The following is a 22,259-nucleotide window of genomic DNA, read 5'->3' as shown; positions in this document are numbered from 1 at the left end:
CCAGCCAGCCCTGGGGGGGGCGGGGGGGGGGCCCCGGCGCCTTGGGGGGGGGCAGACAGAGACACCCAGAGCAGAGGAGACACGGCTGGGGCTGACACACGCGTGTGCACGCTCACGCAACCCCCCCCCCCGACACGCACGGTGGGCACGCGTGACCCCCCTGCTTTGGGCCACACCACCCCCCCCCTCATAAAAAGGGGGCCCTTTCATGCCCCCCCCTCCTTTTTGGCCAGCCTCCCAGGCAGCGTGGGGACACCCAGAGACACCCCCCACCCCTCCCTGAGGGGGGCACCCCCCCCCCCCTTTTTGACCTTTTTCAGCACCCCCCCTACGGGGTAAATCACGCCGTAACGCCGCTGGGATAACCCAAAAATCAATCACGGGAGCATTTTGAGGCCAGAAACAGCAGTTTTAGTGATTGAGCGGTGAAGGGGGGGGGGGGGCGCTGCCCAGCTCTCCTCACCCAGCCCCGATGTTTTGGGGCATTTGTTGTTTTTCCGCCTAATTTCCTGCCATAACGAGTCAGGATCCGGCCCTGAGAGGGCAGCGAGAGCCAAACCTCGGCTGGACGGAGGGATCCTGATGAGCTGTGGAGAGAAAAAGCAAAAAGTGGTGGCGGGGAGGGGGGGGGAAAAAAAAAAACAAAAAAAAAAAAAAACAAAACCAATCCAAAATATGGCGGGGGGGGGGGAGACAAAAAAAAAAAAAAAAAAACAAAACCAACCCAAAATGCCCCAAAAGGGCTTCACGGGGAGCAATTCCTGTCAGGGCATCCCCCCCTGGCTGGGGCTGGGGTGCAGGGGGGGACACACCAAGGGGCTTCTCAACGCCCCCCCCCCAGCCCCGGTGACTTCAAAGCTGCTGCCATTTGCCTGCGACTGCCAGACGCTCGCCGGTTCCTGCCCTCTTCCTTTTCCTGTTGCTTTCAGACACAGTTTGACAGTAAATGTTGGGGGTTTTTTTATTTTTTTTTTTTTATGTCCCCTTCCCATCCTCCTCCCCCCCCCCCCCCAACCCCCCCCCGGTAGAAACCAGCCGGGGAGCGGTGCCGGGCGCTGAATCACAGCCGGGGAACGACGTGGGGAATTTTGTCCTGGGAATGGTGGTGGTGGGGGGGGGAACTGGTGTGGCCTCACGTCAACACGCGGAACTGGGCACCCCTGTTTATACCGGGGGGGGGGCTCAGCTGGTACCCCCCCCCCCTCGGGACTGTGGGAATCATATGAGGGTGGGGGCACATGGGATGTTTCATCGCTGCACTGAAGAGAACAGGGGTAAAACGGTTAAAGCGTGTAAGGTGAGGTCAAAAAGGTGTAAAAAATCTCCCCAAAATCACGGAGAAGCCAGGCGGGACCCGCCTGGAAAGGAGGGGGGGAGGGGGGGGGGCAGGGTGGGAGGCAGGAGCTGCTGTCCCCAAAGTGCCCCAAGGTGGCAGCCGAAGGTGACACAGAACTGCCCCACCACCCAAAAATATTCAATTCTCCCACCCCGCAGCCTCCGCCGAGGGGAAAAACCCGCCGGCTCCCCAGAGAAGGGGGGGGGGAGTTCTCTGAGATCTGCCAGGGCGAAAAGAACAGCAAAATAGGTGGAAAAAGGAGGGAAACGCCTGTCGTTTCCCATCCGGCTCCGGGATGAAAATAAGCCAGTCCTCCAACCTACCCGGCCGGATCCACCCTCCGAGCAAAAACTCCCGGCAAGTGTTGTAAGGCCGTTGCTGGCACAGTTCGAAGCACACATGAAACTGCTCTGGAAACCACGGGGGAGAGATGTCAGGCGAAGCCGTAGCACTCAGACGCTTTTAAACAAGGCAACAAAGCCGGAGAAATTCCTTCTTAACCCTTACGGAGCGGGGAGGGATTCGGATGGTTTTCCACCTGCGGGCAGAGCGGGAGGGGGGGGGAAAAAGGGTTTCGCTCTCCGGCGAGGGGAAGCGGCCGCCGGGATGGGATTTGCAGGAGGGGAAAGCTTTTCGCCGAGAGAAACCCATGTGGGCGCGCGTCCTGATTCTCCACGCTGAGCTGCGAGGGGATAAAAAGCTCCTGTAAAGTCAATAAATGGGTTTAAAATATGTTTTTTTTTTTGGGGGGGGGGCGGAAAGTGAAGGTTTGCGCTTGGCAGGTTGAAGCCTGAGGAACGGCCGCTGCAAAATGATTCGTTTTCAGTCTCTGGGTTGGAGATGGAGGGAGGAAAAGCGTCTCCCAGATGGGCCGAGCCCAGGATGTGCAGCTCCTGCCAGATGTACGTTAACGGGAGTTATTAGTCGCGTAAAAACCGCTCTGCAGCTGCATTTCTGGCGCTGGCGAGGGAGGAATTAATTGCAACACCAGATCACTCTCCTCCTCTGCCCGGCCAGGAGGGACCGGCGCGACCCCGCCTGCGTGCTTCCACCCCCCCCCCCCCCCCCTCCGCCGCACGGGGAAAGATATATATCTGACCTCCCTGTGAACTGCTGGAAAAAAGGCCAAAAAAAAAAAGAAAAAAAAAAAAAGGTTCCCCCCCCCCGCACTCAAATTCATCCCCGTGGGGTCCCCACTGCCTGCCTTGGTGATGGGGTGGGCAGGGAGCCCGGCTGGGGACACACCCGTTTCCATTTCCACGCGTACCGCCCCAAATCTGTCACCTCCTCTGAGCTCTGCGTGCTGCCCGGAGCGGTGGGGGCTCCGTGGGGTGTCGTGTCCCACCCCCCCCCGAGGCGTCCTGCTGGAAGGAGAAGGGAGAAGGAATTAGGGGGGGGGGGGGGGTGGAGGAGGATTGGGGGATCCCCCTTGTTCCCTGCGTGACGCTGGGGTTGAGCGTGGTGTGGGTGTGACGGGTGTGTGTCACCGCCAGGCTGGTGGGGACGTGGAGGGGGGGGGGGTGTGTGGGGTGTGTGCTGGGGAATCATATTTTGGATGAACGCACGGGGTGGGGGGGGGTTAATGAGGTTTCCCCAGCCCCCCCTCCCTGGGTGGGGAACCCACCAGCTGATGCCCTGGGGACACGGCCTGAGCACGAGGCACCCGCGTTGTGCAAGAGGCACTAAAATAGTCCGTCGTTTCCCCCCCCCCAGCCCAAAAACTGGGCAATGCCTGTCTGGAAACGCCTGTTTGGGTGGGGAGGGACTGGGGGGGGGAAGCTGGTGTCCTTGGAGGGGGGCAGCAGCCCCCCCAGGCACTGGGATTGGTGGGGTTTGGGGTCACCTTGAGCTGGTTCAGCTGCGCAGGGTGGTCTCGGTCGTCATCTTCGGTGGTGTCCCCGTCACCCCCCCCGAGTTTAGGGGTGGTTGGGGACAGGGTGAGGGGGGGCACTGGGGGGGGGGGTGGGTGGGACACACTGTGTGGGGGACAGGGGGGTTACGGGGACATATGGGGGTGGTACGAGGATGTGAGTGAGCCTGGGGGATATGGGGACACACTGGGGGGGTGACAGGGACATAGGCTGGCTTGGGGGGGTTATGGGGACACACTGAGGGGGTGACAGGGACACGGGCTGGCTCATGGGGAGTTATGGGGACATGGGCTGGCTCGGGGGGGTTATGGGGACATACTGGGGGGGTGACAGGGACATGGGCTGGCTCAGGGGGGTTATGGGGACACACTGGGGGGGTGACAGGGACATGGGCTGGCTCGGGGGGGTTATGGGGACACACTGGGGGGGTGACAGGGACATGGGCTGGCTCAGGGGGGTTATGAGGACACACTGGGGGGGTGACAGGGACATAGGGTGGCTGGGGGGGGTTATGGGGACACACTGGGGGGGTGACAGGGACATGGGCTGGCTCAGGGGGGTTATGGGGACATACTGGGGGGGTGACAGGGACATGGGCTGGCTCGGGGGGGTTATGGGGACACACTAGGGGGGTGACAGGGACATGGGCTGGCTCAGGGGGTTTATGGGGACACACTGGGATGGGGACAGGGACATAGGCTGGCTTGGGGGGAGTTATGGGGACAAACTGGGGGGGGGTGACAGGGACATAGGCTGGCTGGGGGGGGTTATGGGGACACACTGAGGGGGTGACAGGTACACGTGCTGACTCGTGGGGAGTTATGGGGACACACTGGGGGGGTGACAGGGACATAGGCTGGCTCAGGGGGGTTATGGGGACAGACAGGCCCAGGGAGGGGACAGCTGCCCAGGGAGGGGACAGCCCACTGTGTGCTGGAGATATTGCCTCCTGCCCCCCCCTCCCCATCGGTGCGAGAGACCCCTTGGGGCGGGACACACACACACACACAGGTCCTGCCCCCCCACTCGTCCGTGCCACAGAGGCAGGGCCAAGGGGGGGGGGGGGGTGTCCCCCGTCCCCAGGGTCCCATGGGTGCCCACAGTGTCTGTGCCACAGGGGTGGCCCCATCCCCACCCCACAGCGTCCCTTCCGTCCTCCCCCCCAGGTGACACCACGCACACTCACAGGCAGCTTATTTATAAACATGCATTTAAAATCTGTGGGTAAAATCGCTCCCCGCAACGGCGGCGGAGGGGGCGCAGCCCCCCCTGGCACTGCGGTTTCTCTGGTCCCAGTGGAGAGACGGGCACTGCCCCTGTCCTGCTGCCACCGTCTGCTGTCCCTTCTGTCCCCACCACTCCGCACCCACCACAGCGTGTCCTGCAGCTGCCCTGCCTCGGCTCGGGTTTGTGGGTGCTGCCAGGGCAGAGCTGGGGTGGGAAAAGAGAAGCAGGGGTGTTGGGGCGGGCAGCACCCGTGGGGGGGGACACGCACACCTGAATGTGGGCACCCAAATAAGGGACAACCCCAGCCCTGAGGGGTCCAACCTGTCGCGAGGGAGGAGGAGCGGGTCGTTCATCCTGACGTTGAAGATGAACGGCGGAGGGTCCTCCAGGTCCTCCAGCTCTGCGAAGGGTGATGAGACAGGGGACGTGCCAGCCTTGGGGTGACACGTTTGGGGGGGGGGGGAGCACTGCTTGGGCACTCACCAGCCTCCCAGTCTTCCTGGCACGGGGGGCTCTGCCAGGCTGTGGGGACATCGGATTGCTTCGCTCTGTCACCGAGGGACATGTCCATCTCTGTGGGGACAGCGATGGGAGGGGGGACAGTTGAACATGGCTGCTGGGGCAGCAAAATGGGGGGGGGTCACACACACACACAAGCTGTACCGTGGGGGAGATCAGGCTGGCGCTTGTCGGGGCAAGAGGCGACGTGGCTCCACAGCTTGGCCTGGGGCACCCTGTGCCTGGCGTTGAAGGGGCAGGTGGCTAGCGTGCGGGCTACCTGCGGGTTGTTCTGGGGGTGGGAGGGGGTGAGGAGAGACAAGAGGCACTGGGTTGGGGGCACAGGGTGAGGGGGGGGGGGGCCCTGCCTCAGAGGTGGCTGAGCCCTGGCCCCCAGCAGCTCTAGGCCCCAAGTCGGTCCCAGTCCTGGCCCCTATTCGGTCCCAGTCCCCCATAGGCCCCAGCCCCAGTAGGTCCCAGATCCTGCCCCAAGGCGGTCTCAGGCCCCCGGTATGCCCTGGTCCCAGCCCCCAGCAGGTCCCAGCCCTGGCCCCCAGTAGGTCCTGGCCCCGCACAGACCCCAGTCCCGGTCCCCAGTAGGTCCCAGCCCCCATTAGGTCCCGGTCCCGCACAGACCACAGTCCTGGCCCCCAGTAGGTCCCAGTCCCAGTCCCCAGTAGGTCCCAGTCCCGCATAGACCCCAGTCCCAGTCCCCAGTAGGTCCCAGTCCCGCATAGACCCCAGTCCCAGTCCCCAGTAGGTCCCAGTCCCGCATAGACCCCAGTCCCACATAGACCCCAGTCCCACATAGACCCCAGTCGGTCCCGGCCCCCAGTAGGTCCCGGCCCCCAGTAGGTCCCGGCCCCCAGTAGGTCCCGGCCCCGCACAGACCCCATTCCCAGTCCCCAGTAGGTCCCAGCCCCCATTAGGTCCCGGTCCCTCACAGACCACAGTCCTGGCCCCCAGTAGGTCCCAGTCCCGCATAGACCCCAGTCCCAGTCCCCAGTAGGTCCCAGTCCCGCATAGACCCCAGTCCCAGCCCCCAGTAGGTCCCGGCCCCCCGTAGGTCCCAGCCCCCCGTAGGTCCCAGCCCCCAGCAGGTCCCAGTCCCAGCCCCCAGTAGGTCCCAGCCCCCCGTAGGTCCCAGCCCCCCGTAGGTCCCAGCCCCCCGTAGGTCCCAGCCCCCAGCAGGTCCCAGTCCCAGCCCCCAGTAGGTCCCAGCCCCCAGTAGGTCCCAGCCCCCAGTAGGTCCCAGCCCCAGCCCCCAGTAGGTCCCAGCCCCCCGTAGGTCCCAGCCCCCCGTAGGTCCCAGCCCCCCGTAGGTCCCAGGTCCCAGTCCCAGCCCCCAGTAGGTCCCAGCCCCCAGTAGGTCCCAGCCCCCCGTAGGTCCCAGCCCCCAGCAGGTCCCAGTCCCAGCCCCCAGTAGGTCCCAGCCCCCCGTAGGTCCCAGCCCCCCGTAGGTCCCAGCCCCCAGCAGGTCCCAGTCCCAGCCCCCAGTAGGTCCCAGCCCCCAGTAGGTCCCAGCCCCCAGTAGGTCCCAGCCCCCCGTAGGTCCCAGCCCCCCGTAGGTCCCAGCCCCCAGCAGGTCCCAGTCCCAGCCCCCAGTAGGTCCCAGCCCCCAGCAGGTCCCAGCCCCCAGCAGGTCCCAGCCCCCAGCAGGTCCCAGCCCCCAGCAGGTCCCAGTCCCGGTCCCCATTAGGTCCCGGTCCCACACAGACCACAGTCCTGGCCCCCCGTAGGTCCCAGTCCCGCATAGACCCCAGTCCCAGCCCCCAGCAGGTCCCAGCCCCCAGCAGGTCCCAGCCCCCAGCAGGTCCCAGCCCCCAGCAGGTCCCAGCCCCCAGCAGGTCCCGGCCCCCAGCAGGTCCCGGCCCCCAGCAGGTCCCGGCCCCGGCCCCCAGCAGGTCCCGGCCCCCAGCAGGCCCTAGGCCCCCCCAGCCCCGTCCCCCGGCAGGCCCCGTCGCCGCTCACCTGCTCGCACTTGACGAGGTGGTAGGGCAGGCGGGAGGCCCGGAGGCGGTGGCTGCTGTCGTAGGGGCACTGCACCAGCGCCTCGGGCTCCATGGCGGGTCCCGGCCCGGCCGGGCGGCCCAACGGACTCCCAACGGGCCCTGCGCGCCGCCGCGTCGCCACGGCAACGGGACCCGGCTTCCGGCGCGGCCTGCGCGGCCGCGGCGCGGCGCTGTCGCCATGGCAACGGGGCCGGGCGGGCCTGTACGGGCCCTGGGGGGGCTATATGGGCCCAGGCGGTGTTATAAGGGCCGTGAACCACGCTATATGGGCCCAGGTGATGTTATATGGGCTGTGAGCAGTGCTGTATGGGCCCAGGTGATGTTATACAGGCCATGAGCAGTGCTGTATGGGCCCAGGTGATGTTATACGGGCCGTGAGCAGTGCTGTATGGGCCCAGGCAGTGATATAGGGGCCGTGAACCATGCTATATGGGCCCATGTGCTGATATAGGAGCTATATGTGCCCATCTGGTGATACAGGGGCCATGAGCAGTGCTATATGAGCCCCAGGTGATGTTATATGGGCTGTGAGCAGTGCTATATGGGCCCAGGTGATGTTATACAGGCCGTGAGCAGTGCTGTATGGGCCCAGGCAATGATATAGGGGCTGTGAACCATGCTATATGGGCCCATGTGCTGATATAGGAGCTCTATGTGCCCATCTGGTGATACAGGGGCCGTGAGCAGTGCTATATGAGCCCCAGGTGATGTTATAGGGGCTGTGAGCTGTGCTATATGGGCCCAGGTGATGTTATACAGGCCGTAAGCAGTGCTGTATGGGCCCAGGCAGTGATATAGGGGCCGTGAACCATGTTATATGGGCCCAGGTGCTGATATAGGAGCTATATGTGCCCATCTGGTGATACAGGGGCCGTGAGCAGTGCTATATGGGCCCAGGTGATGTTATGTGGGCCGTGAGCAGTAATATATGGGCCCAGGTGATGTTATGTGGGCCGTGAGCAGTGCTATATGGGCCCAGGCGGTGATATAGGGGCCATGAGCAGTGCTGTATGAGCCCAGGTGGTTGATATATGGGCCGTGAGCCATGCTATATGAGCCCCAGGTGGTGATACATGGGCCCTGGTGATGTTCTATGAGCTGTGGTGGTGCTATATGAGCCCCAGGCCATGCTCTATGGGCTCTGGGTGGTGGTACATGAGCCCAGGCAGTGTTATGTGGGCCATAAGCGGTGCTTTATGAGCCCAGGCAGTGTTATATGGGCCCTGGGTGGTGCCATATGAGCCGGAGGTAGTGCCATATGAGCCCAGGTGGTGTTACATGGGCCCTGGGTGATGCTATAGGAGCTATATGGGCCCCAGGTGGTGATATATGAGCCCAGTCAATGTTATATGGGCCATGAGCAGTGCAGTATGAGCCCTGGGTGGTGATATATGGGTTCCAGGTGGTGTTACGTGAGCCCAGACAATGTTATATGGGCCATGGTGGTGCTATATGGGCCCTGGGTGGTGATATATGGGCCATGAGCAGTGCTATATGAGCCCCGGGTGGTGTTACATGAGCCCAGACAACGTTATATGGGCCATGGTGGTGCTATATGAGCCCTGGACCATGCTATATGGGCTCTGAGTGGTGTTATGTGGGCCATGAGCAGTGCTATACAGGCCCAGACAACGTTATACGGGCCACGGTGGTATTATATGAGCCCTGGGCTATGCTAAATGGGCCCTGGGTGGTGATATATGGGCCCAGGTGATGTTAGATGGACCCTGGGCAGTTCCATATGAGCCCTGGGCTGTGCTATAGGGACGCTGGACAGCTTTATATGGGCCTGAGCAGTGTTATATGGACCTAAGGAGTGGTATAGGGACCCTGGTGGTGGTATATACTCCTGGATGGTCTTCTATAGAGTCTGTGTGCTTTTATAGGGCCCTGCTTCATGTTATAGGGCCTCGCATGGTGTTATAGGGCCTGGCTGCAGTTCTATGGGTCACAGCTGGTGTTGTAGGGCCATATGGTCGTGGCCAGTGTCAGATAGTGATGGCCAGAGCTATATGGACCCTATATGGTCCGGCGGTGTCACGGGGGTGGTGGCACTGGCGTCACGGGGGTGGTGGCACTGGTGTCACGTGGCGGTGGCCCCAGCTCAGGGCCCAGCCCAGGAAGCTCAGGAAGGGGAAGTTGGTTTTTGGGGACGTGGGGCTGCTCAGGGGGGACGTGGGGGACACGGGGACATTCACAACCTCCCCCCCCCCCCCCAACCCCTGCTCCCCAGCACGTCGCCGCCATGTCGCTGCCCTCCGTCTACCAGAACAAGTTCGCCGAGAAGCTGACGATCCTCAACGACCGGGGACGGGGCGTCCTCATCCGCATCTACAACATCAAGAAGGTGGGTGCGGGGTGGGGGATGCCTGGGTCTCATGGTGGGGGGAAAAGTTTGGGGTGCAGGACACCGGGATACCCCACCCTACCTGATGGGGAAGAGCCTGAGTTCCGCCTGGAACGAGGGTCGTGAAGAAACCGGGGGGGTGGTGGGATTGCTGGGGCAGGGGGGTCTGATGAGGGGGTGTGAGCCCAGGAGGGGGTTTCGGGGGGGGTGGTGGTGGTGTGTGTCTGACATTGGAGGGGGTCCCCACAGACATGCTCCGACCCCAAAACGCGGCCGCCCTTCTTCAGCGACAAGGCCATGGAGCCCTCCGTCAAGTTCATCAACAAGAAGTTTCCTCATTTGGACGTGCGGAGCAGCACGGTGAGGGACCAGGGTGTCCCCTCTGTCCCCGACCCCCTGTTGTCCCCCCTCCCCGTCCCCCCAGCCCTACCCGGGGGTCCCCTCTGCCCCTCACCCCGTCTCCCCCCATCTCCAGTGTCCTCACCAACCCCACCCCATGTTGCCCCCATCCGCACGCCTCGCCTCGGTCTCTGTCACCCCACTTTGCTTCCCCTCCATCCCCCCCTCCCTTGGTCATCCAGCCACCCCCTGCCCCATGTCACCCCTTTTGGGGTGTCCCCTCTGTGTCACCCCACCCCGGGTGTCCCCACTGTCCCTTTACAGCAACACCTGGGGCCGGTGCACAAGGACAAGGGGGACATCGCCCGGGCGCTGGGACCCTTTTACCACTCCTTCCTGGATGTCCTGGAGTTCAGGGTGAGCTGGGGAACGTGGTGGGGGGAAGCGGGGGGGGGTTGGGGGGCAGCGCCGCTATTTCAGATCTGGGGGGGACAGCGGTGACAACGCCCCTTGTCCCCTCCCTGCCAGGACCATGTCTACGAGCTGCTGAACACCATCGATGCCAGCCAGTGCTTCTTTGACATCGTGAGTGGGGCGCCGGGGATCCCGGGGAGGGGGTGGGGGGGGATACTTTGGGGGGTGCCACTGCCGTCCCCACGCGCTCACGACTGCCCCCCTCCCCAGCACGTCAACTACGACTTCACCAAGAGCTACCTGGACCTGGTTGTCACCTACGTGTCCCTTGTCCTGCTGCTGGCCCGCACCGAGGACCGCCGGCTGCTCATCGGCATGTACCACTGCGCCCACGAGATGAGCCACGGCACCAGGTGGGTCAGATGTCCCCACCAGGCCTGTCCCCCACAGTCTGTCCCTACCGGGGCTGGCCCTGAGGACTGTCCTTAACCCCCCCACCCCGTGCCACCCTCCCCGCAGCGACCCCAGCTTCGCCCGCCTGGGACAGATGGTGCTGGAGTACGACCACCCCCTCAAGAAGCTGGCGGAGGAATTTGGGCCGCACACCAAGGTGGGATGGGGCTCCCCCACAGCCAGCGGGGTCACATCCTGCCCCGGTCCCTCCCACAGCCCCCCTGTGATGTCCTCCTGTCCCCCAGGCTGTCACCAGTGCCCTCCTGTCCCTCCATTTCCTCTTCGCCCGGAGGAACCAGGGGGCTGAGCAGTGGCGCAGCGACCAGCTCCTCAGCCTGCTCAGCACCGCCGGCACCATGCTCAGCCCCGCCAGCTCCGACACCGTGAGTGCCACCGCGCCGCGGGGGGACCTGGCCGGGGCCTGGGGGGAGACTGCGGGAGGGCTGAGGAGGGTGACACGGTGACGCCTGTGTCCCCAGATGGCCTGCGAGTACCTGTCCCTGGAGGTGATGGAACGCTGGATCCTCAGTGAGTCCTTGCAGCGCCCCCGGGTCCCCAGCCCCACTCGGGCGCAGGGTCCCCAGCAGCCTGGCTCCCAGTTTCGGGCTGTCCCCCAGCCCGCTGTGGGTCTGGCAGCGCGGGCACCCCCTGCCCGCCTGACGGCTGTGCCTGCAGTGGGGTTCCTGGTGTGCCCGGGGGCTCTGGGCTCGTCCCCTCAGTGCCTGGAGCTGTGGCGGCTGGCGCTGCAGGGCTCGCTTTATGTCCCCCTCCTCCGCGACGAAGCCCTCCAGATCCACAAGGTCACCGAGGAGCTGCTCAGCAGCCTCAAAGGGTAACGGTCGTGCCAGCGCCGGGGCCGTGGAGGGTGCCAGGGGGGTGCCACCATGGGTGCCAGGGGCTGGGGACGGGGGGGGGTGGCTCTGCCAGCAGCTCTGTTGGGTGCCAGGGGCCAGACTTTGCGGGGTGCCAGGAAGTTGTGGTGGGTGTCAGGGGCTGGGGGCTGTACCAGGGGCTCTGTGGGGTGCCTGGGGGTCTCCTGGGTGCTGTGCCGGGTGCTGTGCCCGGCACTGCCCGGCCGTGACTCTCTCGCAGGTATGGGAAGCGGGTGGCCGATCTCAAGGAGTGCAAGGAACACGCCGTGTCTCACAGGTTGGGGGCTCGGCGAGGGGACGGCGGGACTGGGGAAGGGCCCAGGGGTTCTGGGGAGCTGGGAGGTCCCAGGGCACCCCAAAGGATTGCAGGGTCCTGGGGGTCTCACGAGTCCCAGAGGGTGGGGGGTGTCAGCACCCTGGGAAATTGGGAGCGGGCTGCCCCGATTGGGTCCACGCTGGCCCAGTGCCACAACCCTCATCTTTGCCGCATGGTGCCTGTGATGTCCCCAGTGGGTGGGAGGGGTATTTGAGGGGTTCAGTTGGGTGGCCCTGACCCTGACCCCCACCCCTGCAGCGGCTCCCTGCACCGGGGCCGGCGGGCGTACCTGCGGGGGGCCGTGCGGGAGCTGGAGGCACTGCTGGAGGATCAGCCCGGGCTTCTGGGACCCAAGGTGAGCACGGGGACAAGGGGGCAGCGGGGGCAGGGTTTGGGGTGCACGGAGTGTGTGGGTGCAGGGTTTGGGATACAGGGGTGCACAGGTGCAGGATTTGGGTGCAGGGGGCTGGGTGCCAGGCTCTGCGTGCGCCTGGGGGTGTGAAATGCGGTCACAGCACCCAGGGCCATCGGTGCCACCCCCGTGGGAGTGCCCGGTGGCAGCACCTTGGTCCTGGTCCCCTCTAACTCCCCCCTCTGCCCAGGCCCTCTTCGTCTTCATGGCGCTCTCCTTCTGCCGGGACGAGGTGAGCTGGCTGGTGCGGCACGCTGAGCACGTCACCAAGACCAAGACGCCCGAGGACTTCGCTGACAGGTAGCCGTGGTGTGCGGGCACTGGCTCTGCACGGGGTGGGAAGGGATCCGTGCCCAGGGGGCAGGCTGATCTCGTGGTGGGGGATTGTCAGGGTGCCGTGGGCACAGCTGGCACTTGGGGGGGGGGGGCGGGGATTTGGAGGGGGGGGAAACAGCCGGCGCTTGGGTCTGACCGGTGGCTCTGGCTTCAGCCACGTCGCGGAGCTGCTCTTCCTCATGGAGCGGCTGCGGAGCCTGGTGCGGCGGCAGGTCGGGGTGCTGCAGCGCTACCACGTCCAGTACCTGGCCCGCTTCGATGCCCTGGTGCTCAGCGAAGTCATCCAGGTACTGGGGGACACTGGTAGGGGCTGGTTTGTGACCCCCGTGGGGGCTGTCTCTGTCCCCTGTGCCCTAGCCTGGCTGTCCCTTATCCTGACCCCATCCCCGGCCCCACAGAACCTTTCCGTGTGCCCCGAGGAGGAGTCCATCATCCTGTCATCCTTCGTCAGCTCCCTCTCGGCTCTCTCTGTCAAGGAAGGTACGGACCGTGTCCCCCCCCGGCCTGTCCCTGGCACTGCCTGGGGACCGATGTCCCCCCCCGTCCCGAGAGCCCTGCAGCAGTCCTGCTTGGACAGGCTTGGGGGAGCAACGGGGGAGATCACAGCTCCTGGGGGTCCTGTGGGGTGGGCACTGGCACCCACCAGACTGGCACCCCCAGGACCAGTACCTCCAGATGAGCGTCTCCAGACTGACACTCCCCCTAGTCCCCTCCCCACAGCCACGTCTCCCCACGTTTCTGCTTCCCCGCAGTTGATGACAAGGAGCAGTTTGATTTCACACCGCTCCGCCTGGACTGGTTCCGGCTGCAGGTGCTGCCCTGTCCTTGTCCCTGTCCCCACCCCAATCTCCACCCTTGTTCCCATCCCTGTGCTAATCCCCTTCCTGTCGCCCCATCCCTGTCCCCATCCCCTTCCCTATTACTGTCCCCATCCCTGTCCCCTTCCCCTGCTGTGCCCTGAGCCCTCTGTCCCCCCCAGGCCTACACTAGCGTGGCCAAGGCCTCGCTGCCTCTGGGCTCCAACCCCGACGTGGGTCGCGTCATGAACCTCATCGTCTTCCACACCAAACTTCTTGACTCCCTGGAGGAGCTGCTGGCTGAGACCTCCGACCTCTCTGACCTGTGGTGAGCGCAGCTGCCTGCTCTGCCTCAGTTTCCCCACGCTCACAAAGGGTCACCCCGGCTGGGGGCCTTCGAGCCGTGTCCTGCACCCCAGCACGCGTGGGAAGGGTGTGGGAAGGGGTGGAGGTGGCCACGGGGGACATGTCACCCACGGGAGAGGTTAGGCAAGCTTAGGTGACATATACATGGACTTGGGGACAGGGACAACACACATGTGGCACAGGAGCAGCGTGTCTAGAAAGACAAATCCCCTCTCCTGCCCTTCTTGCCGCCTTTCTTCCCCCCCTCTGCCCCCACCCCTGCAGTTTCTACCCTCGGCCAGTGGAGAAGATGTTTCTGGCAACGATGGAGGAGCCCTCAATGCTGCGCTACGGCATCGCCTTCCCTCTGCTCTGCAGCCACTTCTCCCGCTGCGTCCACCCCATGTGCCCGGAGGAGGTGGGTCCTGCTGCCCGGGGGGGGCCACCTACGTGGGGACGATGGCGGCCCCACGGCCTTGGGACGGCTGGTGGCACGCTGCAGACGTGGCTGTGGCCCCTGTGCCACGTGCTGTGACGGTGCCGTGGCTTTCCCCCCTGCAGTATCCCCACCTGAAGGCCATAGCGCTGGGGCTGTGCAACAAGTTCTTGGAGGAGATGGCCCGGCAGGCCAGCGCCTGCGTCATGGATGCCTGTGCTGAGCAGCACAACCTCAGTGAGCAGGTGAGGGTCACATCTCCAGGGCCTCTGAGGTCTCCATGACCTTGAGGTCTCCATCAGCTTCAGGATCTTTGTGGCCTTTGGGGTCTCCAGGGCCTCTTGAGGTCTCCATCAGCTTCAGAATCTCTGTGGTCTTTGGGGTCTCCAGGGCCTCTTGAGGTCTCCATCAGCTTCAGGATCTTTGTGGCCTTTGGGGTCTCCAGGGCCTCTGAGGTCTCCATCAGCTTCAGGATCTCTGTGGCCTTTGGGGTCTCCAGGGCCTCTGAGGTCTTCATGACCTTGAGGTTTCCATCACCTTCAGAATCTCTGTGGCCTTTGAGATCTCTGTGGTCTCCAGGATCTCTGTAGTCTTTAGGGTCTCCGTGGCCTTGGTGGCTTCCAGGGTTTCCACAGCCTTTGGGGTCTCCACGACCTCTGAGGTCTCTGTGACCTCTTTGTTCCCTTGGACCTCTGTGGCCTCCATGTTCTCCAAAGCCTCGGGAGAGCAGAGGCCACGGAAGGGAAGACCTGGCAGGGTGCCCCCCCAGCTCAACCTTGGGGATGGTGGTCTCTGGTCCTGGAGGCCCTGTTTGGGCTGTGCTCGGTGCCATGGCCCGTGGTAACCCACTGCCCGTGGCCGGCAGCTGCTGCCCAAGCACTGCGCCTCCACCGTCAGCAAAGCCCGCAACAAGAAGACCCTGAAGCAGCCGGCCAAGAAGGGGGAGCCCGAACGGGACAAGCCGGGGGCCGAGAGCCAGAGGAAGGACCGGACCCTGACCACCAAGTGAGAGCCACCCGGGGCCAGCGAGGGTGGGCAGGGGGCTGGCGGAGAGCGGTGGCCACCTGACATCAGGTGTGGGCATGGTGTGACGTGGGGGGGGGGGGGCCACGGCGTGACCGCGGCGTTGTGTCCCCCCTCACCCCAGCATGGACAAGCTGCACCTGACGCTGGCCGAGTTGTCCCTGAGCCTCAACCACGTGCCCAACTTCACCGTCTTCGAGCACACGGTGACCCCGGCCGAATATCTCAGCAGCCACCTGGAGACACGTTTCACCAAGTAGGGACCACGCAGGGGACGTGGGACACGGCGAGGGCGGGCTGGGGGGATGCTGCCGGGGAGGGGACACTTGGCCACGGCTCTTTGAACCACCCCCTCTTGTCCCCACAGAGCCATCGTGGCCATGGTGGGTTACAGCCAGGCCACGCAGGAGGTGGCCCGGCCCTCGGAGGTGCTGGTGGGGCTGAGCGCCTACACGACCTTCATCCAGTCGCTGGGGCAGTTCGTGGGCTTGGACACGGGGCGCATCATCCACAGCGTCCTCCTGCAGCAGACGCAGCCCCGCGACGCCGCCGGCGAGCAGACGCTCACCACCATCTACACCAACTGGTGGGTGCCGAGCTGGGACCAGCACCCTCCCTCCCTCCCTCCCTCCCTCCCTCGTGGGAAGGTGGCCCTGCGGTGCCGGTGGGTGCCGGTGCCGTGGGTGGCGGTGCTGGGGGGTGGCAGCGGCTCGGTGTCCGCAGGTACCTGGAGGCCCTGCTGCGACAGGCCAGCACGGGAGCCATCGTCCTGGCCCCCGCCCTGCAGGCTTTCACCACGGTGCCCCGGGAGGGAGAACCCCCCTTCAGCGCTGCCGAGTTCTCCGACGTCTCCGGTGAGGGGTGCAGGGATGCTGTGGGGCGAGGAGGAGGAGGAGGAGGAGGAAGGGGAGCGGAATCATCACCTCCCCACCCCACCCTGCTGATGTCTCCATCCTTGTCCCCCTCCCCGCAGAGATGCGGGCGCTGGCCGAGCTCATCGGGCCGTACGGCATGAAGTTCCTGAGCGACAACCTCATGTGGCACGTGGGGTCCCAGGTCACTGAGCTGAAGGTAGGAACTGGGACCAGGGTCGGGGGACTGGGACCAGGATCAGGGGACTGAGATCAGGGTCGAGGGACTGGGACCAGGATTGGGGGGACTGGGACCGAGATCTGGGGACTAGGACCAGGGTCAGGGGACTGGGACCAGGATCAGGGGACTGAGATCAGGGTCGAGGGACTGGGACCAGGGTCGAGGGACTGGGTCGAGGGACTGGGACCAGGGTTGAGGGACTGGGACCAAGATCTGGGGACTGGGACCAGGATCAGGGGACTGAGATCAGGGTCGAGGGACTGGGACCAGGATTGGGGGACTGGGACCAGGATTGGGGGACTGGGACCGAGATCTGGGGACTGGGACCAGGGTCAGGGGACTGGGACCAGGATCAGGGGACTGAGATCAGGGTCAAGGGACTGGGATGAGGATTAGGGGACTGGGACCAGGATCGGGGGACTGGGACCAGGATCGGGGGACTGAGATCAGGGTCGAGGGACTGGGACCAGGATCGGGGGACTGGGACCAGGATCGGGGGACTGGGGCCAGGATCAGGGGACCAAGATCAGGGTCGAGGGACTGGGACCAGGGTCGAGGGACTGGGACCAGGATGGGGGGACTGGGACCGAGATCTGGGGACTGGGACCAGGGTCAGGGGACCAAGATCAGGGTCGAGGGACTGGGACCAGGGTCGAGGGACAGGGTCGAGGGACTGGGACCAGGGTCGAGGGACTGGGACCAAGGATGGGGGGACTGGGACCGAGATCTGGGGACTGGGATGAGGGTCAGGGGACTGGGACCAGGATCAGGGGACTGAGATCAGGGTCGAGGGACTGGGACTAGGATTGGGGGACTGGGACCAGGATGGGGGGACTGGGACCGAGATCTGGGGACTGGGACCAGGGTCAGGGGACTGGGACCAGGATCAGGGGACTGAGATCAGGGTCGAGGGACTGGGACTAGGATTGGGGGACTGGGACCAGGATCAGGGGACTGGGACCAAGGTTGGGGGACTGAGATCAGGGTTGGGGGGACCAAGAGAATGGTTGGGGGCCTGGGACCAGGGTCATGGGACCAGAACCAGGATCAGGGGACCGAGATCAGGGTCGGGGGACTGGGACCAGGGTTGGAGTACTGGGACCAGGGTCGGGGGACTGGAACCAGGGTTGGGGGACTGGGACAAAGATCAGGGGACCGAGATTAGGGTAGGGGGACTGGAACCAGGATCAGAAGACTGGGATGAGGGTCAAGGGACTGGGACCAGGGTTGGGGGACCAAGACCAGGACTGTGGGTCTGGGACCAGGATCAGAGGACTGGGATGAGGGTCGGGGGATCGAGATCAGGATCAGGGGACTGGGATGAGGGTCGGAGGATTAGGACCAGAATCACAGGGCTGGGATGAGGGTTGGGCGATTGGGACCAGGATCAGGGAACTGGGACCAGGATCAGAGGACTGGGATGAGGGTTGGGTGACTGGGACCAGGATCAGAGGACTGGGATGAGGGTTGGGGGACTGGGTCTGGGGTTGGGGGACCAAGACCAGTATCGGGGGACTGGGACCAGAGTTGAGCTGCTGGGACCAGGTTCTGGAGCATGGCGTGACAGGGCAGGCAGGGCCACCCCGGGGACCATCTCAGCCCCCTGCCTGTCCCCTGGCCTTGCTGGCCAGCCTGGAGGGGGGCAGAGGGGCTGGCCACCCCCGTCCCTCCGTGGCAGGCTGCGGGCTCGCCGTGTGCCCAGTGCCACGAGCCCCCCTGCCCCCTCCCGGTCCCCTGCAGAAGCTGGTCAATGAGAACATGGACACGCTGGTCCAGCTGCGCTCCAGCTCCTGCAAACCCGAGCAGATGGCAGCTCTGCTGCCCCGACTGACCTGTGAGTCTGTGGGGGGGGACAGACACAGGGGACATGGTGTGGGGTGGGGAGCCTGGGGCTGGCACACACACGTGTGCACATACACGCACACACACATGTGTTCCCGCTGACCCCTCTCCTCCCACAGCGGCCGAAAGCGTCCTGAAGCGCATGACCATCATCGGGGAGATCCTGAGCTTCCGTGCCATGGCCCAGCAGGGCCTGCGGGAGGTGGGTGCCCCCCCACCCCATGGGTCCCCCACCCCAGGGGACCCCCACCCACAGGCCGGGTTGGGGGGGGGTGTGTGTCAACAGGAGCCCCATGAGCAGCCACCTTCTCCCCTCAGGTCTTCTCCCACCACTGCCCCTTCCTGATGGGCCCCATCGAGTGTCTGACCGACGTTGTCACCCCCGACACCGACATCCAGGTGGGCACGGAGCCGGGGTTGGGGACAAGGTGGCACCTCCAGTGTTTGGGACAGCTGTCCCCAAGCAGGGCTGGTCGCTGCCGTCCTCTACCCGGTGTGTTGCGTGGCACCGCACGGCGCGACGGGACACCGCGTGGCATCGTGTGGCGTCGTGTGGTCCCCCGTGCCCGGCTGCAACCCGTGTGTCCCCAGCCCTGACCCTGCGCATCCCCGTCCCGTGTCCCCCCCCTCCCCCAGGTCACCCTGAGCATCTTCGAGCTGGCCTCGGCCGCGGGGATCCCCTGCGAGGTCGACCCCGCGCTGGTCAACGTCCTCGCTGGCAGCAAGACGGGTACCCTGGGGGGTCTGCTGGGGTCACAGGGGGCTGTCCCTGAGATCTGTGACCCTGCCGCGGACCCCCAGCCTTCCCTCACCTTCTCCCACCCCGTGCCACCTCCCTGGGACCCCCGGGGTCCCCTCTTGGACCCCTGTTTAGTGTCACCTCCCTCCCTGGTAGATGGCTCGTCCCCGGAGGAGGACTACAAGGTGGCCTGCCTGCTTCTGGTCTTCGTGGCCGTGTCCCTGCCCCTGCTGGCCTCCGACCCGGCGTCCGTCTACAACACCGAGGTGGACGGTGAGGCTTGGCCACGACCCTGGCAGCTTTGTCCCCTTGTCACCAATCCTGGCTGCGTCCCCGTCACCCCGACCCCCCAGTTCCCCAGTTGTCACACCTTGTGTAGGCTGGGATCCCCGAGGTCAGCGGTGCCCCGCGGCCACAGCTGAGGGTGGTGGGTGGGGACAACGGGACCCCGGGACTGGCAGGGCTGGTGCCCCATAACTGCAGGCAAGGGAGGTGGGCGCGGTGGGGACCCTTGCGCTGTCCCCGACCTTCCTGTGTCCCCCAACCCACCTGCGCCCCCGTCCCCAGGCTACAACAACAACATCCACTGCCTGGCCAAAGCCATCATCCACGTGTCGGCCGCCCTCTTCACCGTCCACAACAAGAACATCGAGACCCACCTCAAGGAGTTCCTGCTGGTGAGAGCGGCCGGGGGGCCACGGCTGTGCCTGGCCGGGGGTGGGCACCCTCGGGGTGGGCACCCTCGGGGTGGGCACCCTCCCAGGGTGGGCACAGTCCCCAGTGCTGATCCGGGTCGGTCCCCTCAGCTGGCCTCCGTCAGCCTCCTGCAGCTGGGCCAGGAGACGGACAAGCTGCGTGCCAGGAACCGCGACTCCATCTCCCTGCTCATGCAGCTGGTGAGTGATGGGAGGGTCCCCGGGGTGCTGCTGGGTGGGCTGTGGGGTTGCTCCTGAGTGGGCACATCCCAGTTCCGTGTTTCTCCTGGGCTCCAGCTCTGTCTGGGTTGCTCCGGTCCCCAGCCCGCAGCCGGCTCGGGGTGTTCAGCCCTTGCCCACCTCTGGTTGGGCCGGGGGTTGGGGGGGCTCGAGCCATCTCCGACATCCCCAGGGAGGGGCTGGGCTGACCCGGTGGGGGGCCACGCACCCCCCCCTTCCCCCGGGGATTGGTATTCAGGGAGCTGCTATTCCTCCTTGCAAAGCAATTTAAATGCAAATATTTCAATCAGGAGCTGGGGCAGGGGGAGCCAGCCGGGGAAGGGAGCACCCGGCGCTGCTGGGGAGGGACTGGGGGCCGGCTCCCCGCTCTGGCAAAGGGGGAAACTGAGGCGGGGGGGGGGCCGGGGGATGCTGCTGATGCCGCCTGGGTCTCCTCTCTCAGATCGTGGCGGAGTCGTCCTTCCTGACCGTGGACATGCTGGAGACCTGCTTCCCCTACGTCCTGCTCCGCAACGCCTACCGCGAGGTGTGCCGGGAAAATCTGCTCAGCAGGGTCCCCTCGCACTGAGCCCGGCCCCCGCGTCGCCCCCCTCCCCTCAAACCCCTCCAAACGACCCCCCCCTCCCTCCCTGCCACGACCCCCGAGTCCTCCCCCCAGCCCCTGGATGCCACCACAGTCTCCCCAACCCTCCCCATCCTGTCCCCCAGCCATCGCCACCTCCACTAAATCACTTTTTCCATCCCCCCCCCCCCCCCCAAATCTGCGTCTAACCCATGGCTTGGGGGGGGGACACCCGGGGAATATTTGGGGCTGGCTCTGCCCCCCCCCCCCCAGCACTCCAGGGTGGGTGCTGAGCCCTGAGTCCCCAGCAGAAATAACCTCCTGTGGGTCCCCCATGGGCATTTGGGAGGGTCTGGGGGTGTCACGGGCCTTGGGGGGGGGGGGGGGCCGGGACATGAGGGGACTGGAGCTGCCGGCAGGATTTACCAGCTTTAATTAAAGCTGCTGCTCCTCGAGGCAATGATCCTGGCCAGCCTCGTGCCTCAGTTTCCCTTCACACTGCCTGGCCGGGGATGTTTCAAGTCACGTTTCCCCCCTCCCCAGCTCCCCCCCTTTCCCCCCCCCCCCCCCCCCCGTCTCAGGGTGTTTATTTTCCTCCCGTGCAGCATCTTGGGGGGGAAAATTAATGGGGCGAGGGAAGGAGGCGGCAGGGCGGCCGTTGCCATTCCGCTCACGGCCGGCTGCTCCGGGATGAGTCACTGGCCGTACTGGGAAGCCGGGGGGGGGGGACGGGGACGGTGGCTGCCGTGGCCGTGAGCCCCCTCGGCAGACCCCCCCCTTCGGCAGAGCCCCCCCTCGGCCTGCCCCGCTCCCCCCAGGACTGGGGGAAGCCAAGCGTGCGGCCCCGGCAGCCAACCTGAACCGCAACGATCGAGTGGCCGAGCCTGAGCGTGCGGCTGCCTCGTCCGGCACTAATTACTTTATTAAAATTACTTTATTAATTCAACCGGATGGGGCGGGGGGGGGGGGGGGGGGGGGGGAAATAGCGCTGGAGTGGGCTAGGCTCCCCCGCTATCCCCCTCCGGCTGTGCTCCCCGGGGGGGGGGGGGGGGGGGGGGGGCTGAACTCCCCCGAATTAACGCCCAGAACCTGCTGATTATTCCAGATTGCTGCAAAAGTCTATTTTCGCGCTCATCAATCATGATATTAAGTGGTAACGAGCTGCCGAGGCTCCCCGCCGGCAGCGCGGCTTTGTCTCGCGCGCATCCCTCTGCCCACGGCCTCTCCCACGCCCGTGCCCCCCCCCCCCCCCCCCCCCCCAGCCTCGGGCTGCTCCCCACCGATGTGGGGTCCCCCCACTTTGTTCAAGTCCTCAGCTCTGAGCGCCACCCCCTCCCCACCCCAAAAAGTTTAGGGACCCCGAAATGGCCCCGGCGGGGTATGGGAGCTGCCACGCCGCGGGCGGGGGCCGGCAGCCCACCCTGCTGCCCCCGGTGTGTGTGGGTGGGGGACCCATGGGTGCCCCCCCCGCACCCGCGGGACGCCCCGTCGAAGCAGGGAACCCCCCCCTGGGAGGGGGGCCGCAGCCCACTCTTTCGGAGACTAAACGGATGCATCCCCCGGGTAGCACCCATGGGTGCTAGCTGGCAAAGGCCGGGAGGTGACGTGACCTGGCAAACGGGGACCTGGCTGAGCTACTGGGGACAGTGTGGGGGCCAAGGTGGGGGGCTCGGGGATGGTACCTGGGGGGGGGGGGGGGGGGGGGGCCCCACCTGGCCCCCCTGGTGCCGGTGCTGCGGTGGTGGGTGCTGCGCACACCTACGGCGTTACATAAGGGCTTATTAATATTCCCCGGGGGCTGCGGCTCAGCACATGCCGAGGGAGGCAGCGTGGGGGCTGCTGTACCCCCCCCCCCCCCCCCCCCCAGCTCACCGAGACCCACCTGGGGCTCTGGCACCCCGATATCTCCCCAGCGCGTGCTCCTGGAGCCCCCCGGGTCCTCAGGAACGGCTCCTGCACCCCGAGGTTTCCCAGTGGGACCCGCGGGGGGGGGGGGAGGGTGGGGGGGCACAGGGTGGGGGCCAAGCTGCGTGTGGGGCAGGGGGTGCAGGGGGC

General features: G+C 65.4%; 2 protein-coding genes across 21 annotated transcripts; one reads left to right on the top strand and one right to left on the bottom strand.

Annotated features, from left to right (window-relative positions):
• Positions 1 to 388: 388 nt before the first annotated feature.
• On the bottom strand, positions 389 to 7,909 carry GTSF1 (gametocyte specific factor 1). 20 transcript variants are annotated; one of them, XM_042796842.1, is made up of 9 exons: positions 6,904 to 7,909; positions 5,098 to 5,260; positions 4,918 to 5,007; positions 4,756 to 4,834; positions 2,541 to 2,700; positions 1,844 to 2,018; positions 1,660 to 1,746; positions 725 to 922; positions 480 to 587 (listed from the first exon to the last, which is right to left on the bottom strand). In XM_042796842.1, exons 1-8 carry the CDS (start codon positions 6,994 to 6,996, stop codon positions 765 to 767), a joined length of 1,005 nt encoding a protein of 334 aa, XP_042652776.1. In that variant the 5' UTR covers positions 6,997 to 7,909; the 3' UTR covers positions 480 to 587; positions 725 to 764. The 20 variants fall into 20 exon arrangements, with proteins under 20 accessions (XP_042652778.1, XP_042652776.1, XP_042652783.1 ...); XM_042796849.1 differs by having other exon boundaries at positions 1,844 to 1,874; positions 2,582 to 2,700; XM_042796844.1 differs by lacking the exon at positions 725 to 922 and having other exon boundaries at positions 389 to 587.
• Positions 7,910 to 8,853: 944 nt separating this feature from the next.
• NCKAP1L (NCK associated protein 1 like) lies at positions 8,854 to 21,308 on the top strand. The gene is made up of 31 exons (XM_042796831.1): positions 8,854 to 9,291; positions 9,541 to 9,651; positions 9,955 to 10,047; positions 10,159 to 10,215; positions 10,315 to 10,457; positions 10,564 to 10,654; positions 10,743 to 10,880; positions 10,977 to 11,025; positions 11,173 to 11,329; positions 11,590 to 11,646; positions 11,944 to 12,040; positions 12,288 to 12,397; positions 12,588 to 12,720; positions 12,832 to 12,913; positions 13,186 to 13,244; positions 13,413 to 13,558; positions 13,861 to 13,993; positions 14,137 to 14,256; positions 14,877 to 15,016; positions 15,159 to 15,290; positions 15,402 to 15,620; positions 15,758 to 15,888; positions 16,008 to 16,105; positions 17,867 to 17,960; positions 18,088 to 18,170; positions 18,287 to 18,367; positions 18,605 to 18,698; positions 18,864 to 18,980; positions 19,275 to 19,384; positions 19,514 to 19,603; positions 20,085 to 21,308. The coding sequence occupies exons 1-31, from the start codon at positions 8,968 to 8,970 to the stop codon at positions 20,208 to 20,210; spliced, it is 3,615 nt and encodes a 1,204-aa protein (XP_042652765.1). The 5' UTR covers positions 8,854 to 8,967; the 3' UTR covers positions 20,211 to 21,308.
• Positions 21,309 to 22,259: the final 951 nt, after the last annotated feature.

This window comes from Tyto alba, unplaced genomic scaffold (assembly GCF_018691265.1).
Source record: "Tyto alba isolate M040663 unplaced genomic scaffold, T.alba_DEE_v4.0 Super-Scaffold_23, whole genome shotgun sequence".
In the NCBI taxonomy this organism is placed as follows: Eukaryota; Metazoa; Chordata; class Aves; order Strigiformes; family Tytonidae; genus Tyto; species Tyto alba.
The sequence above is the reverse complement of the archived record's forward strand: the minus strand, read 5'-3'. Positions and strand labels throughout refer to the sequence as shown.